Source organism: Arvicola amphibius, chromosome X, assembly GCF_903992535.2.
Source record: "Arvicola amphibius chromosome X, mArvAmp1.2, whole genome shotgun sequence".
In the NCBI taxonomy this organism is placed as follows: Eukaryota; Metazoa; Chordata; class Mammalia; order Rodentia; family Cricetidae; genus Arvicola; species Arvicola amphibius.
Window position 1 is genome coordinate 34,149,574 of NC_052065.1, and position 17,441 is coordinate 34,167,014.

A 17,441-nucleotide genomic window follows, 5' to 3' on the forward strand; every position below is an offset into this window, starting at 1 on the left:
TTTTAGAGCATTGCTAAACACCAGCATTAGAGATAAATAAATGATCCAATTTCTAGAGTTCAGTGATGTCCTCAAAATAGTGCTTGATTGGGGGGGGCTGGAGAGATGGCTCAGTGGTTAAGAGCATTGCCTGCTCTTCCAAAGGTCCTGAGTTCAATTCCTGGCAACCACGTGGTGGCTCACAACCATCTGTAATGAGGTCTGGTGCCCTCTTCTGGCCTGCAGACATACAGACAGAATATTGTATACATAATAAATAATAAATAAATATTAAAAAAATAGTGCTTGATGTATGACAGAGTGCATTCTCAAATGTCACACAGCCTGCCCCCTTCACCTGCAGTTAGCATTTTCAGGTAGTGTCTTGCACACCATCTCACTTAAGGAGACAGAGTCTACTGAGATATGGCCTGCTGCCTAGTCCAATTTTCTTTTCTGGCCTTGGTCTCTTTCTCTGCAGCTAAAGAAGAAACATGTTGAATGATGATGCTCTCAATACAAATACTTTGCTGCTCTGAGTTTTCACGGTTACAAGGGCACGTATGAAACCGCAGTGTAATCTAAATTTCATAGAAATGCATTGTCAGAGTCCTTAGAATTGTGTGTATTTTAGTATTCTAGGAGGAATATAACAATGCATAAATTATTGAGCAGTGAGAAACAGTAAAAGCTGGGCACACGATGCCTGGCAGTCTCTATTGGAATCTCTGTTGATTGTGCATTTGCTTTTAGTCACTGTGGTAAATCTTATTTTCAAATATAAATGATTTCATGTTCCTGAGCATGCATTTGGATCATCAGTTATTTGTGTCCATGGTGACTCTGCTGTTTCTGTTCTGGGATCTTGTCAAAGCCATGGGGGAGGTGGCTGGAGACACGGGAGATGGATGACCCACTTTAATCATTTCTGGAAGAAACAAGATGGTTACTTCAGAAAAAAAAAAAAGAACTGCCCCATCTGCTTCTTACCACCACTGGAAAGCTTTTCTTAGTGATGGATACTACTTTATTTGTGCTGACCTTGTCCTTTGACCACTGCTGTCAGGCCTGGCCTGCCTTTGCAGTTTGGTGGAGACTTCAGAATGAAGTGATTCAAGGCTCATCTCAATAGAGGAAGCTTCAGTTGTTCCCTGCTCATTGAGGACCTCCTTGGCTAATGTTAAGAGCTTAAAATCTGCTACTGAGCTCCTTCATAATCCATAATGTGGCTAATTAGCGGCATCTCGGGGTTACAACTAATACAGACAGTTATAGAGTCAGGCCACCACATCTGGGGGACATAAGGAGCCAATCAGTTCTTCTAGTGCACTAGTTTATATGTCATTAAAAAATGACTTGGGTACATACCTCATTTGACAAAGTGCTTGTCTTGCAAACCCAAGGACCCAAGTTCAGCCCCCAAAATCCATGTAAAAAAAAGTCGGCGTGATGGTGCATACTTGTAATTCCAGTGCTGGGGAAGTTGTAGACGTTTCCCTGAGGCTAGCCAGCCTAGTCTACTTGGGAAATTCCAAGCTGGTGAGAGACCCTGTCTTTTGTTTTGTTTTGTTTTGTTTTGTTTTGTGATAGAGTCTCCCTATTTAAGCCTTGACTGTCCTGACACTAACTATATAGACCAGGCTGGCCTCAAACTCACAAAGATCTGCCTATCTCTGCCTCCCAAGTGCTGGGATGAAAAGTGCACCACCATGCCTATGAGACCCTGTCTTAAAACAAAATCAGACAAAACAACAATGATTGAGGTTGTCCTTTCACACACACACACACACACACACACACACACACACGACTCCCCTATACTGATGTTCCCTGATGAATTTGCCTTGACTGTGAAATACAGGTAATGAGAAGGATCCCTGAGATTCAGGAAGAACTCTGTGACCTACCAGCTGTGGAAAGGATGTGGCCAAAGGAAGCATGATTTACCCCTTGAATACTGCTGAGGACCATGGGCTAAATGAGCCACATAAGCTGTTGCCACAAGCAATGCTTCTTTTCTTAGAGTCATTTTGCTTATGAAAGAAACCTGAGCAACCACATGGAAATGTCAATTAGCCATTTTTCAAAATTATCGTGGAAAAAATGATGCTTTCATTTTGTTTTGTTTGAGCCAGAATCTCACCGTGTAGCCCATGCTGACCCTAAATTAGACTCAGCCTCCCCATGAGGAATGTCAGGTGGGTATCACCATACCTGGCTGATGCTGTGGATTTGAATGCCTCCATCACAGCTCTCTCTCTCTCTCTCTCTCTCTCTCTCTCTCTCTCTCTCTCTCTCTCTCTTTCCTTATTAATTTTTTGAGACAGGGTTTCTCTATGTAGTAGTCGTGGTTGTCCTGGAACTCACTCTGGGATTAAAGGCATGCGCCATGCGCCACCACCGCCCAGCCTCACAGCTTTATTTTTACCAAGAAAACCCTAGGCTCTTTCGTATTAACTCGCCCACACTTTTCTCACATATTTTTCCAAATCTGTGCTATGGTTCTTAGACCCAGAAAACTTTCCGCTTTGAGAAAGGGTCTCAATGTGTATCTCTGGCTGCCTGGGAATTCTTGACAATCCCCCTAAACTCCTGCTTCTCCAGTAACATTTGGATGCATTTATAAAATTCCCTATTTTTCCCACCAAAGATCAAGCACCAAAGTTGTCTTTTTACAAAAATGTGTAGCATTTAGGATTCATTCCTTTCCTTGGAATTTAAAAATAATCTCAGCCTTTGTTCTGCCATCTTTGTCAGTCTCAGCCAGTTGTTGGTCCACTCACCCCAAAGTATAGCAAAATAGCTTGCTGCTCTTCTAAAGGGGCGTGCTGATGTTTTTCTCTTCGAAATAAGGTTTCTTTCATTCTTTCTTTTTATTGATATTTATTGAGCTCTACATTTTTCTCTGCTCCCCTCCTTGCCTCTCCCCTCCCCGCTTCAACCCTCCCCCAAGGTCCCCATGCTTCCAATTTACTCAGGAGATCTTGTCTTTTTCTACTTCCCATGTAGATTAGATCTATGTAAGTCTCTCTTAGTGTCCTCATTGTTGTCTAAGTTCTCTGGGATTGTGGTTTGTAGGCTGACTTTCTTTGCTTTATGTTTAAAAACCACCCATGAATGAGTACACGTGATAATTGTCTTTCTGTGTCTGGGTTACCTCACTCAAAATGATGTTTTCTAGTTCCATCCATTTTCCTGCAAAATTCAAGCTGTCATTATTTTTTCTGCTGTGTAGTACTCCATTGTGTGAATATACCACATTCTTCTTATCCATTCTTCAATCGAGGGACATTTAGGTTGTTTCCAGGTTCTGGCTATGACAAAAAAGCTGCTATGAACATAGTTGAGCACATGTCTTTGTGGCACGATTGAGCATCCTTTGGATATATACCCAAAAGTGGTATTACTGGGTCTTGAGGAAGGTTGTTTCCTAATTTTCTGAGAAATTGCCACACTGACATCCAAAGGGGTTGTACCAGCTTGCATTCCCACCAGCAATGCAGAAGTGTTCCCCTTTCCCCACAACCTCTCCAGCATAAGTTGCCATCAGTGTTTTTGATCTTGGCCATTTTTATAGGTGTAAGATGAAATCTCAGAGTTGTTTTGATTTGCATTTCTCTGAAGACTAAGGATGTTGAACATTTCCTTAAGTGTCTTTCAGCCATTTTGGATTCCTCTGTTGAAAGTTCTCTGTTTAGATCTGTACTCCATTTTTTTAAAGATTTATTTATTTATTATGTATACAACATTCTGCCTCGATGTATGCCCGTGCGCCAAAGGAAGGCGCCAGATCTCAGTACAGATGGTTGTGAGCCATCATGTGGTTGCTGGGAATTGAACTCAGGACCTCTGGAAGAGCAGCCAGTGCTCTTAACCTCTGAGCCATCTCTCCAGCCCTGTACTCCATTTTTTATTGGATTATGTGATTTTGGTGTCCAATTTCTTGAGTTCTTTGTATATTTTGGAGATCAGTCCTCTCTGTCTGATGTGGAGTTAGTGAAGATCTTTTCCCATTCTGTAGGCTGTCGTTTTGTCTTATGGACCATGTCCTTTGCTTTATAGAAGCTTTTCAGTTTCAGGAGATCTCATTTATTAATAGTTTCTCTCAGTGTCTGTGCTGCTGGGTTATATTTAGGAAGTGGTTCCCTGTGCCAATGTGTTCAAGTGTATTTCCCATTTTCTCTTCTATAAGGTTCAGTGTGTGTGGCTGGCTTTATGTTGAGGTCTTTGATCCATTTGGACTTGACTTTTGTGCATGGTGATAGATATGGGTCTATTTTCATTCTTCTACATGTTGATATCCAGTTATGCCAGCACCACTTGTTAAATATACTTTCTTTTTTCCATTTGATATTTTTTTTTGCTTCTTTATCAAATATCAGGTGTTCGAAGATGTGTGGATTGATATCCAGGTCTTCTATTCGGTTTCATTTGTCTTCCTGTCTGTTCTTATACCAATACCAGGCTGTTTTCAGTACTGTAGCTCTGTAGTTAAGTTTGAATCAGGGATTGTGATGCCTCCAGAAGTTTTTTTATTGCCCAGGATTGTTTTGGCTATCCTGGGTTTTTTCCTTTTCCAAATGAAGTTGAGTACCATTTTTTCGAGGTCTTTGAAGAATTTTTCTGGGATTTTGATGGCATTGCGTTGAATCTGTAGATTACTTTTGGTAAGATTGCCATTTTTACTATGTTAATTCTGCCTACCCAAAAGCATGGGAGATTTTATTCCACTTTCTGGTGTCTTCTTCAATTTCTTTCTTCAAAGATTTAAAGTTCTTGTCATACAAGTTTTCCACTTGTTTGGTTAGAGTTACTCTGAGATATTTTATGCTATTTCAAATAATTTTTTAAGACAAGGTCTCACTATGTAGCCCTGGCTAGCCTGGAACTGAAAGAAATTCACCGGCCTCTAAATTACATCTATCTATCTGTCTGTCTGTCTATCGTGTGTATATATGTATGTGTGTGTATGTGTTTCTATGTATGTGTTAGAAGATCATGGTGCATAAATGGAGGTCAGAGTACAATTTTTGGGAGTCCATTCTCTCCTTCCACCATGTAGGGTTGTAGGGACTGAACTCAGGTCATCATGCCTGACAGCAAATGCTTTGGCCCACTGACCCATCTCACCACTCCCCCTCCCCTGTTCTATTGGGCTCGTTGGATGACTTCTTGGGAAGACATAAAGAAATATCTATTGACTTCAGACAGAGAGGCCACCAGTATACCAAAGAAGGATTCCATCCAAGGTCAGTTTGGATGAACTAGCAAATTCATTGGGGTTATTTACAGGAGCTTGGGCAATTCAGAGACAACTGTGCCACCAGGGTTTGGGGAGGTCCCCAGGTGACTTGCCAACAGCGGCACCATGGAGAAGTCTCATTATAGACAACTGTTAATTTCTTTTGTGGTAGCAAGTGGAATCTTAGGGAGATGAGGGGTCTTGAGTGACATTTTTTCTAATACTGTCTGTCTGTGTGTATGCACGCACACATGCACAGTCATGCCCAATGCCCGTGTAGGTTAGAAGTGGGCATCAGATCCCCTGGAGCTGGAGTTACAGGTAGTTGTGAACTGCCCAATGCTGATGTTGAGAGCTGAACTCTGGACCTATGGAAGAGCAGTACATGCTCTTAACTGATAAACCATTTCTCCAGCATTTTTTTTGAGACAGGTCTCACTAGATTGCCCAGGTAGGACTTAAACTCTTGCTTCTCTTGCCTTAGCATCTTGAGTGGCTAGAATTCCTACCTTGTTTTCCTAGTTGTTATTTGTTTTATTTGTGACATGGTTTCTCTATGTCCTGGAATGTCCTGGAACTCTCCCTGTAGACCAGACTGGCCTTGCACTCACAGAGATTGGTTTGCATCTGCTTTTCAAGTACTGGGACTAAAGATGTGTGCCACTACTACCAGGCTCTTTTTCTAATGTTTTGAGACATGGTTTACTGTGTTAGCTCAGGGTGACCTTGAATCTATGATGTTCCATTTACCTCAGTCTTCTAGGTATTTGTTATTGAAATTTTTCTAGGAAATATACAATTATGGATTCTTGTCTTCCTTTTAGAAATTCTTCCAGCACACTCCACATTTGAGTCCCTAGTGACTCACAGAATTCCATCCCTTGAGGGTATTGAGCTATCAAGGCAATTCAGCACAGAAGGCCACTGGGGGAAGAACTGTAGGAAAAGGTGACAATGGAAAGATGTTTCATCAAAATGCCAGAACATGTGGAAGCACATCCTCCTTCGCATTTACGTACATGGATGTCAAATGGCCAAGTGGTTCCTAAGCAATGCAGAAGCGGTTGCTAGGTCAGCTGGTCACTTGCCCTTGAATTCAGCTTGACAGATACCATAAGCCTAGGCATACAAGGTGCTTATCACTGAAGGAGACACTCTACATGAGTGTCAGCTCCCACATTCTGTACCACAGGGTACCACTGAACTGAGGAGGCCAGGTGATAGGCACAGATGGGTTGGTAACTCTGTCACAGGGGCCAACTGTGAATCACAGCCATGTTTAAAATAGCCTTACACAGAAGCCTGCCATTCAACTTTAAGTGTGTCAAGAAAGCAAGCCCCGAGTCTCATCAGAGCCAGCAAGACTAGTGAGATACTGCCTCATGGTGGCTTTTCATCAGGCTGCTCATCAAGCCACATTCAAGGGAAAACTGTTAAATTGTTCTAGCAAGATAACTGTAGGATGACCAGCAAGCCTTTCCCCTACAGAGATGAGCAAGGCCACAAAGCATCATAGCCTGTTCCCCTGCAGCTACAATCTCCAGCCATCTGTTAAGCAAAAACTCTTTTTAGTAGTTGGGCATGGTGTAATCCCAGCACTTGGAAAACTGAGGCAGGAAGCTTCCCATAAGTTTGAATCCAGCCTAGTTAGCTTGAACACAAAGTGAGACCCTGTCTCAGAAAGAGAGAGAGAGAGAGGAAAAGAGCTCTTTTTTAGTTTTTAGAAAACATATGCCAGCCTATTGGACCACTGAATGTCCCAATTAATTCTACCACATATTTGTTTTAGGTGATATTTAATGACGATAGCTGTGGCAAAGACCCCCTGAGTAGAATGCTCAGACCTGCCTGGAAGGCAGAGCACTGCCATTTCCTGGCTAAGTATGCCATTACTGCAGTGCCAGCAAGAGGTATTGATAACAGTGGACAGCTCCACACCACCTTCAGCAGGAAGCCTAGAGCAGAAAGCCTAGGATGGAGTGACTTCCCAGCACCATTTGCATTTGCATTCTTTGAGTTGGTGTGTGTGTAGCAGGCAAGTAAAAGCTTGAAGCCCATGATGTAGGCATCAAGTGATTGGAATTGTGAGTACTATGTAGCAAGAGCCTGTCTGGTGAGGTCTCTGAATCAAACTCAGGCCTCAAATAGGGCAGGAAAGTACCCTACCCATGAGCTGTCCCTCTAGCCCTGTACCATTTATTTCAACAGGAATTAACCTAGCAAACAAACCTTTTGAATGACTGGAGTTAAAGTATTTCTAAAGGGAACAATATTGCTAATTTGTGTCATCCTAAACCTTCTATGTCAAAATCTTAACCCCTCAGGCAGTAGAGTTAGAAAGTGAAGGTGGTTAGGGAGTAAGGCCACCTTAATTCATCCCATGACAGATTTCCGATCCCTTCCACCATGTGAGGGAATAGAGAAAAACACCATTTATTAGCCCTCACTGGATGCAGGGCATGGTGGCACACACCTTTACTTCCAGCACTTGGGAGGCAGAGGCAGGTAGATCTCTGTGAGTTTGAGGCCAGCCTGGTCTACAGAGTAAGTTCCAGGACAGCCAGGATTACTTAGTGACAACCTATCTTGAACAAACAAACAGAAATATACACCAAATGCTTTCTTCCTTTGTATACTTTTAGCTCCCTTCTCGAAAATCAGGTGTTCATAGGTTTGTGGATTGATATCTGGGTCTTCTATTCGATTCCATAGGTCGACTTCTCAGTTTTTATGCCAATACCAAGCTGTTTCCAATACTGTAGCTCTGTAATAGAGTTTGAAGTCAGGGATGGTAATGCCTCCAGAAGTTCCTTTATTGTATAAGATTGTTTTGGCCATCCTGGGTTTTTGTTTTTTCCATATAAAGTTGATTATTGTTCTCTCAAGGTCTGTGAAGAATTTTGATGGGATTTTGATGGGGATTGCATTGAATCTATAGGTTGCTTTTGGTAGAATTGCCATTTTTACTATGTTGATCCTCCCAATCCAAGAGCAAGGGAGATCCTTCCATTTTCTGGTATCCTCTTCAATTTCTTTCTTTAAAGACTTAAATTTATCAATGGAGCAAGATTTATACCAATGCAAATTTCTATAGCATATCCCTTTTAAATGTAAACAAACATTTATAAACAATTATTTAGGAAATTTGGGCATAGTTTTCTCCAAACTTCTTACTGCTTTTTGTTGGGTGAAGTATTTTGGAAGGTGTTCACAGTGACCTTTCAGGGGTCTTGGGCCATCAAACCATATTAGCCTGGAATGAATCCATAGGTTCTCATCCTCTGTGGAAACAAAAGAAGAACTTCTTTTCCAAACAACATATCCTTAGACCTATATTCTGAAGTCAAGAAACCTTTAAAACATATATGTTGGTTTAGCTTAGCAGTCCCCAGAATCAAATATCTCTCTGCAGTCAAAAAATTCAAAGACAACATGATAATATAAATAATCTATACTCTCTGTGTATATTCCATGGATTATCTTTCTTTACTCCTTTTAATCTATGACTGCCTGTACTCTGTCTCTTTAAAGACTTTGTTTTATTTGTTAAAAATGATTTGCTTCTTTTTATAACTATACTCTTTTTCTTCTCTCTCTCAAGCCTACATACATTTATCCAACACTATGACCCATTTAGAGGTCTTTTTTTTTTATCTGAATCTGTCCTTATTGTGTATCTGTAATTATTTTCTGACTAGAAGCGCCCCTTTTTTAGGCAGGTGTGGCTAGGGCCAACAAGAACCTGCTTATTGGTTCTGCCCAGTTCAACATGGAAGAAGCATGTTTACTGCCTCTAAGACTGCCCGGTAGGAGCCATCCTCACCACCTAAAGTCTGAGAAGCACTGTGCAGCATATAAACCTTTTTTATCTGAGCAAAAGCTAAATCTGCCATGCAGTGAACTGCAAGGCCTGTAAATATCTCTGTGTATAGTGGCAAGAATCTGCCATGCTTTCCTGCCTGTGTACTCCTAGCAGACCTCATTCCACTGCCTGCCCAGGCGGGGAGTGCTGAGCCATGGGCATGGTCTCAGCTACTTTCCTCCTGACCCTGAGTGGGCACACAAGCACCTAGGCCCACAAACTCTATTCAAGTGCTCAGCCTTCTGAAAGAGCCAAAGCCATTTGTTCTGCTGTTTTGAAACAGTATGGTTTTTTTTTTTTCTGCTACTGCTGAATCAGGAAGACCTTTCTTAAAGGAGCTGCAGCATGCCACCAGCAAAATGCTGGCTACCAAGAAGCCATGCTTAACTTTGTTTTTTTTGTGTTTAAAATTACTTTTTAATCTTTCTCAGGTTTTACATGGGTTTAACTGGCACACGTTGGGTATCAATTTGTTGTAAGACCCGCTTGTTCATTTCCGGCTGCCCAGACTCAAAATAACCACACAGAAACTGTATTAATCACATCACTGCTTGGCCTATTAGCTTATGCATATTTCTAGCTCACTCTTATCTCTTAAATTAATACATTTCTATTGTTTAATATTTTACCATGAGGCTCATGACCTACTGGCAAGGCAAGGTTCCAGCTGGCAGCTTGTGTCTTTCTCCTCCGGTGGCTCCATGGCGTCTCTTGATTCTGCCTTCTTTTTCCCAGCATTAGTTTAGTTTTCCCCTCCTAGCTCTGCTCTATCCTATCACAAGCCCAAAACAGCTTATTTATTAATCAGTGGTATTCACAGAATACAGAGAGGAATTCCACATCATGCCCCCACTCTCTTCCCCTCTCCTTTCCTCCTCCCCTCTTCTCTTCTCCCACTGTCTCCCTCTCCCTCTCTTTATTTATAGCTTAAGCTGGTCTACTAATTGCCATGTATCTGAATCTAATCTTCAAGCCTTAAAATATTTAACTTGTATCTTCACTAACCCCACATCAGACAGAGGTCTGATCTCCAAATTATATAAAGAACTCAAAAAATTGGACACCAAAAGATCACATAATCCAATAAAAAAATGGAGTACAGACCTAAACAGAGAACTCTCAACAGAGGAATCTAAAATGGCTGAAAGACACTTAAGGAAATGTTCAACATCCTTAGTCTTCAGAGAAATGCAAATCAAAATAACTCTGAGATTTCATCTTACACCTGTAAGAATGGCCAAGATCAAAAACACTGATGGCAACTTATGCTGGAGAGGTTGTGGGGAAAAGGGGAACACTTCTGCATTGCTGGTGGGAATGCAAGCTGGTACAACCCCTTTGGATGTCAGTGTGGCAATTTCTCAGAAAATTAGGAAACAACCTTCCTCAAGATCCAGTAATACCACTTTTGGGTATATATCCAAAGGATGCTCAATCGTGCCACAAAGACATGTGCTCAACTATGTTCATAGCAGCTTTTTTGTCATAGCCAGAACCTGGAAACAACCTAAATGTCCCTCGATTGAAGAATGGATAAGAAGAATGTGGTATATTCACACAATGGAGTACTACACAGCAGAAAAAATAATGACAGCTTGAATTTTGCAGGAAAATGGATGGAACTAGAAAACATCATTTTGAGTGAGGCAACCCAGTCACAGAAAGACAATTATCACATGTACTCACTCAAAGGTAGTTTTTTTTTTCTGCACTTTGGTGTTTTATTATGTCCAGATCTTAGGCTTATGTACAGGAAGAGCACTGATTAAAAAAAACAAAAACTAAAGCGGCTTGGCAGGCCATGCCAGTGGACTACTTAGAACAGCAGGCCAGGCCTCATCCCAATGACCACAGGAGTCCCTGGGCTGGGACTTCGTGACACTGCCAGCAGTCCCCTGTGGCATTCTGGGGTACTTCCCAACCCTGCCAGGCACCTCCAGCCTTTTCCTTGTCTAGTGATTTCACAACTGCCCTGAAGAACTTGGGGAAGAGGCCATACATAGTCTTATCGGTCTTGTGCCAAGGTGCCTCATGGCGCCTCTGTGTATCTGTCCCACGATGGTCTAGCTCTGGAGCTGCCTAGATACCACCGCTGCCCTCAGAGGATCTGTTCTGTGCTGGAGGCTGAAATGTCCAGAAGGCGCCAGGCAGCATAAGGGTTGAGCTCCTGCTGGTCTCTGCAGAGTGCCCACACATACAGCATGCGTAGCACCTTGTCCGGGTCACCCTCAACCACCTCGCCTTTGGGGTTCTTGATCACCATCACCAACTGGGCTTGAAAGGTAACAATCAGCACAGGACCCTGCTCCATCATCTTGCCCATGGCCAGGTCCACATTGCTGATGTCGAGGATTCTGGAGTGGAACTGGAGGCCCATAGCCTTGGCCTGCTGGATAGGGTGGGCCAGCTGGCTTTAAGTAGCTTCATAGCACCAGTCTTTGAGAATGTCGAGCTCCCCAGAAATCATGGCCTCTAGGATGTTGGGGATGATGTCACTCTCACACTGCCGAAGAAAGCGGTCCTTGTCGAAGTTTGGGTCCGCTCTAAGGATCTCTGTGAGCACCTCTGACATTTCTGTCTTTGAGAAAAGGCCCCCCAGCAAGTCAGTGACTTTGTCCGTTAAGGCCCGGGATGCCCGGATGAGAACATTGTCACTCTCATCGTACTTTATCTTCATCTCAAAGAAGCGGTTGAACATCACATTGTTGTTTTTGAAGTCCTTCCACTGCTGGTACCACTTGGAGTCCTTGTGTAGTACAAGCCCCAACGCTTCCTCATTAGCCTGGAACACTTTGTCTTCTTTGAACTTCGCTCCAGCAAACTCCGTCCTTTTCCGGAGCCGCTCGGGCTGGCGGTAGGGCCCCGTCTGTCCTAGTACGCTCTCATCAATCTCCTTCTTCACCGACTCTACACCCTGGGAGATGGCTTTGAAGGCTGCCGTCTTGCCCAGCTTCTCCCCACCCTTGGATACTGACTCTGCTGATTGCTTGGCTGTCCTGGCAGCCTCTTCTACCCCCTCCTTGATCTTCCGGCCAAGGTCACTCTTACTGACTTCATCAAGACTCTCCTTCACTGTCCCTGTCAGTTCCCCAAGCTTCTTCTTTATGGCTTCACTGGTTCGCACAGTTTCTGACTCGATGGATTTATATTTTCTTCTGGCTTCCTGGAGAGCATCTGATTCTTCTAGCTTCTTTGCCTCATCTCGGAACTTTTTTATACTCTCTTTCATCTCTTTGTTTTTGGCTAATTCTTGTTTGATGTTGTCTAGTAAGCCTGACAAAAACCCTTTTCTGTTCCCAGTAGAATAGGATTTGGTCAGTGTCAGCTCTCCTCCTGGCCGGCTTATCTGGTAGCTTGAACCATGGGGTAGTTTGTGGCTGGAGAGAATTTGGACTCCTTTGCCTAGGCACCTTCGCGGACAGCGGCACCAGCCGCCCCGCAGAGCTGCCGCCGCCATGTTGGAAGAGCCTGTGTGACCTTTCTGCGTCGCGCCTCCTCAAAGGTAGTTTTTGAACATAAAGTAAAGAAAGTCAGCCTACAAACCACAATCCCAGAGAACTTAGACAACAATGAGGACACTAAGAGAGACTTACATAGATCTAATCTATATGGGAAGTAGAAAGTATAAAAAGACAAGATCTCCTGAGTAAATTGGGAGCATGGGGACCTTGGGGGAGGATTGAAGCAGGGAAGGGAGAGGCAGGGAGGGAGCAGAGAAAAATGTAGACCTCAATAAATATCAATAAAAATTGAAAAAAATATTTAACTTTTAAAATCTATGTCTGTGTGCATATGTGTGTGGGTACATTGCTATAAGTGTGGGAGTAAACATTAGAGGACAACTTGGTGGACTTGGTTCTCTTCTTCTGTGTAGGCTCTGGGGATTAAATCAGCACATTGGGTTTGAAAGTAGGTACCTTTTCTTGCTTAGCCATCTATCTCCCTAGACCATGGTCTTGGATTCTTGAGCCTGCCTTTGTCCCCCACCTAGGCAGGTTGTTTTCTTACTTTCTCTCTCTCTCCCCCACTTCCCTTCCTTCCTCTTTCCTTTTCTTTCTTTCTTTTTCTTTTTCTTTGTTTGTTTTGTTTTTTGTTTTTGTTTTTTGAGACAGGATTTCTCTGTAGTTTTGGAGCCTGTCCTGGAACTAGCTCTTGTAGACCAGTCTGGTCTTGAACTCACAGAGATCCACCTGCTTCTGCCTCCCAAGTGCTGGGATTAAAGGCGTGCGCCACCACCACCCAGCTCCTCTTTCCTTTTCTACCCCCAGTCTTTCTTCCCCTCTCCTTCTCTCATCCTTTCATCTTCTCCCACTTTTTCCCTTCTTTCCCAGTGCTGGAGGTAGAACCCCAAATTTGAAGTGTTCTAGGCAAGTACTTTATTGAAAAGCCACACTGCAGCCCTAATGGCTTCCTCTTTGGGTACCTTGCACCATGGAATATCTCCCAGCACCATGATGGATGCCTGACTCTACAGTCCATTGCAGTTATTACCTCACACCTATGACACAGTGTACATGAGTGCCCAGACCAGCAGCAGCATGTTGGCTTAGACTCTCTTTCCTCCTATCTCTTGGCCACTTGAAAAGCCTGGTGAGCAGTTTTCACAAGGAACACTTGGAGAGGACAAAGGCCCAGGGTGCTTTCTAAGTTTAATTACATTGCTATAGTGCATGTAGGGGGGTATTGTGGGTGCCACAGACCTGAATGTGGAGGTGAGAGAACAACTTTCAGGAGTTGGGTCTCTTCCTACACCTTGTGGGTCTTGGGGATCAAACCCAGGTAATCAAGTTTGACAGCAAGTATCCTAATCCCCTGAGTCATCTCACTTGCCCTAGGAGCCTTTTGAGAGTCTCACACTATAGCCTATGCAAGTATGAAACATTAAGTAGCCCACGGTGGCCTTGAACTTATGGGTGCTCTTCTTACCTCAACCTCCTGAATGTTAGGATTGCAACCATGAATCACCACTCCTAGCTTAACTTTTAATTCTGAAGTAATGAATAAGCTCACACAAAGTTGCAAAAATGTATAATACAGAGAGGTTCTATATCTTTACACAACTATAATAGAATATCAAAAACAGAAAATTGCACTGGGGTAATCTACCAATTTTATAGAGATTTAATTTATTGAGATTTTTAAAGGTAATTTGTTGGTTTTATTTATTTATGTATTTATTTTATATTATTAGGTTTTCAGAAACAATTTTACTACATAGCCTTCTTTTTTATTAATTAAATTTATTCATCCAGGCAGTGGAGGCACACGCCTTTAATCCCAGCACTCAGAAGGCAGAGGCAGGTGGATCTCTGTGAGTTTGAGGCCAGCCTGGTCTACAGAGCTAGTTCCAGGACAGGCTCCAAAGCTACAGAGAAACCCTGTCTCAAAAAACCAAATAGTCATTTATTTTACATCCCGACTACAGTTTCCCCTTCCTCCTCTCCTCCTATTCCCTTCCCTCCCCTCCCCTTACCCCCCAATCCACTCCTCTGTTTCTGTTCAGAAAGGGGCAGGCCTCCATGGGTGTCAACAAAACATGGCATATCAAATTGAGGTAGGACTAAGCTCCTCCCCTTGTATTAAAGCTGGGGAAGGCAATCCAGTGTGAGGAATAGGTTCCTTGGAGGCAGCCAAAGTGTTAGGGGCAGGTCCTGCTCCCTAACTGCTAGGAGTCCCACAAGTAGACCAAGCTACATAACTGTTACTCATCTATAGAGGGCCTAGGTTGGTCCTATGCGGGCTCCTTGGTGGTCGATCCAGACTCTTTGATGTAACCTTCTAAAATCAAATCTTTTTTAAAAAATTCACCCAGAATAATTTCCTTGAGATTCAGCTAAGATGTTGCATTTATCACTAATCTTTTCCAGTTTATTGCTGATTGATTTCTGAGCAGGGACGTATTACCTCTCATTTCTCACTGAAGAACACTTGGGTAATTCCAGCTGCAGCTGTTAGGAATAAAGTTCCTAAGATCATGGAATAGTGAGTGGAAGGATGCAATACAATGCTGCCTCTCATGTGGTTGTTACGCGCTTAGTTTTGTAAATTACGTTTATTTATTTGTGTGGAGGTTAGGGCTGGAGGACAAGTTGTGATGGTTGTCTCTTACCTTGTGGGGCTGCAATCCAACTCAGTGGTTAGGCTTAGGAAAAAGCACACTTTCATCCACTGAGCTGTCTCATCATCCCTCATGTGTAGTTTTACAAGAAACTTTTCTCACATTATCTCCTGGTCTGTAGCTTGTCTTTCATTCTTTTCAAAGAGTCTCTTTCCAGGCAAACATTTTTACAGTGTTTGGAGTTCAGAAGACAAGATCTACCACAGAGCTACAACCCCAACCCACATTTTGTTTGGAAGCCCAATTAATCACAGTTTCCTGAATATTTTCTCCTAGGTTTCCACTCCCTTTGGGTATAAAAAGAGTTAATTATTTATCTTTTGGGGGAATTTGATAATCAATATCTTTTTTTTTTTTTGGTTTTTCGAGACAGGGTTTCTCTGTGGCTTTAGAGCCTGTCCTGGAACTAGCTCTTGTAGACCAGGCTGGTCTCGAACTCACAGAGATCCGCCTGCCTCTGCCTCCCGAGTGCTGGGATTAAAGGCGTGCGCCACCATCGCCCGGCCCTGATAATCAATATCTTATTACAAATGAATTATTTATCTTTTGGGGGAGTTTGACAATCAATACCTTATTACAAATGAATCGTTGTTCAAATGCTGCTGAGGTTTATACACAGGTTCCAAAGAAAGTCTCTTGCTAGGTGTGATGGTGCACCCCTTAAATTTCAGCACTGGGGAGGCAGAGGCAGGTGGATCTCTGTGAGTTTGAGGCCAGCCTGATCTACATAGTGAATGAGTTCTAGGACAGCCAGGGATACATAGTGAAACCTTGTCTCAAAAAAATAACTAAAGAGAACAGAGAATATAACGGTAAGAAATTGCACAAGGCAGGGTGGGGGTGAGGGAGGAATCTTGGGGAAGGGTGTACATTTCTGGATGTTTACAATAGTGCTGCCCATGCTGTTATCTTTGTTATTCACAATGTTTATCTTTCTAATATTAGTGGTATCTGCTTTTCCCTTGGTTTTTAGCCTTGAAGGATTTTGGTTGGCTGGGGATATGTGAAACACATTCTTGGACTTCTGCCCTTATTATTTGTTCTTGGTCATCATCTTGGGTACTGTACGAGGTTGCTCAGGCTCCAGCTGACACCATCTGTAACTTCCCTTCCCTTTGGGATGTGTGTGTGTTGAGCCAGGGTCTAGCTCTGTAGTACTGGCTGCTGGCCTGGACCTCTTGGTAGTCCTCATATATTAGCCTCAGTCATGCACTGCTATGCTTGGCTTCCTTTAAAAGTTTTGAAGTGACTGTAATTCCAGCACTCAGGAGGCAAGAGGTGGGGTGAATCTGTGAGTCCAAGACCAGTGTGATCTACATAGGAATTTCCAAATCAGTCAGAGCTACATGGTGAGACCATGACTCAAAAAATAAACTAAAATAAAGTTTTTTTTGTAGACAGAAATTTCTATCCTGCCCAGTCCCACAGCTGTTCAGTTCCAAAGAAACACACAGAAGCTTATAATACACAGAGATGGATGCCCCAATGTTACAGAGGAACTTTGGGTGACTGTCCAGGCAGACAACTCTTTCAGTCATTTCTCATATTTTTTGGAAGTCACTTGCTTGCACTTCCTGCTTGCTCAGTTAATATTATTTCCTTCTTGGGCCTCTGAGGGAATTGAAGACTAGATAGTTATAGTTTTCCTTGTTTACCAGATGCAGAAAGCAATTTATGATCAAAAGTAAATTAGGTATAAGACTTTGGACTCACCAAGATAGGATAGAAATGGAGTATTTTCTCTAAATTTGTCAAATGCAAATGGACTAGACATTGCTGATGTACTTATTGCCTGAATATATTATATATAGTCATTGTACTTTCTGTATATAGTCTTTCTTATATTAGCTATAGCCTAACCCTTTTTCTTTTTTTATTTCAGACAAAAGGGGAAACATAGTGATATTTCATTTGTATTTTAATAAATAAAGCTTGAGTAAAACAGCTGCACTGGTCAGCCTTACAGATCAGGCAGTGGTGACACACAACTTTAATACCAGCAGTAACACTAGTTTGTCACAAAAACCAGGCAATAGTGGTACACGCCTTTAATCCCAGCCCTAGAGAGGATTATAATACTGGAGGAGACAGCTCTCACTCACAGTCTCATTCTGAGATTCCTGGAGGCAGGATCCCCATTTCAGACTAAGGTGGAGGTAAGAGCCAGTGGCAGGCTGTTTTGCTTTTCTGACCTTCAGATTGAACCCCAATTTCTGTCTCTGGGTTTTTTATTAATCATG

At 42.7% G+C, this 17,441-nt stretch overlaps 1 protein-coding gene across 1 annotated transcript; it reads right to left on the reverse strand.

The window, feature by feature from the left end:
* Positions 1-11,077: 11,077 nt before the first annotated feature.
* On the reverse strand, positions 11,078-12,541 carry LOC119805163 (mitochondrial import inner membrane translocase subunit TIM44-like). The gene is given in 1 exon segment (XM_038317041.1): positions 11,078-12,541. A coding segment is annotated over 1 exon segment (1,359 nt). The 5' UTR covers position 12,541; the 3' UTR covers positions 11,078-11,181.
* Between the last annotated feature and the right edge of the window lie 4,900 nt (positions 12,542-17,441).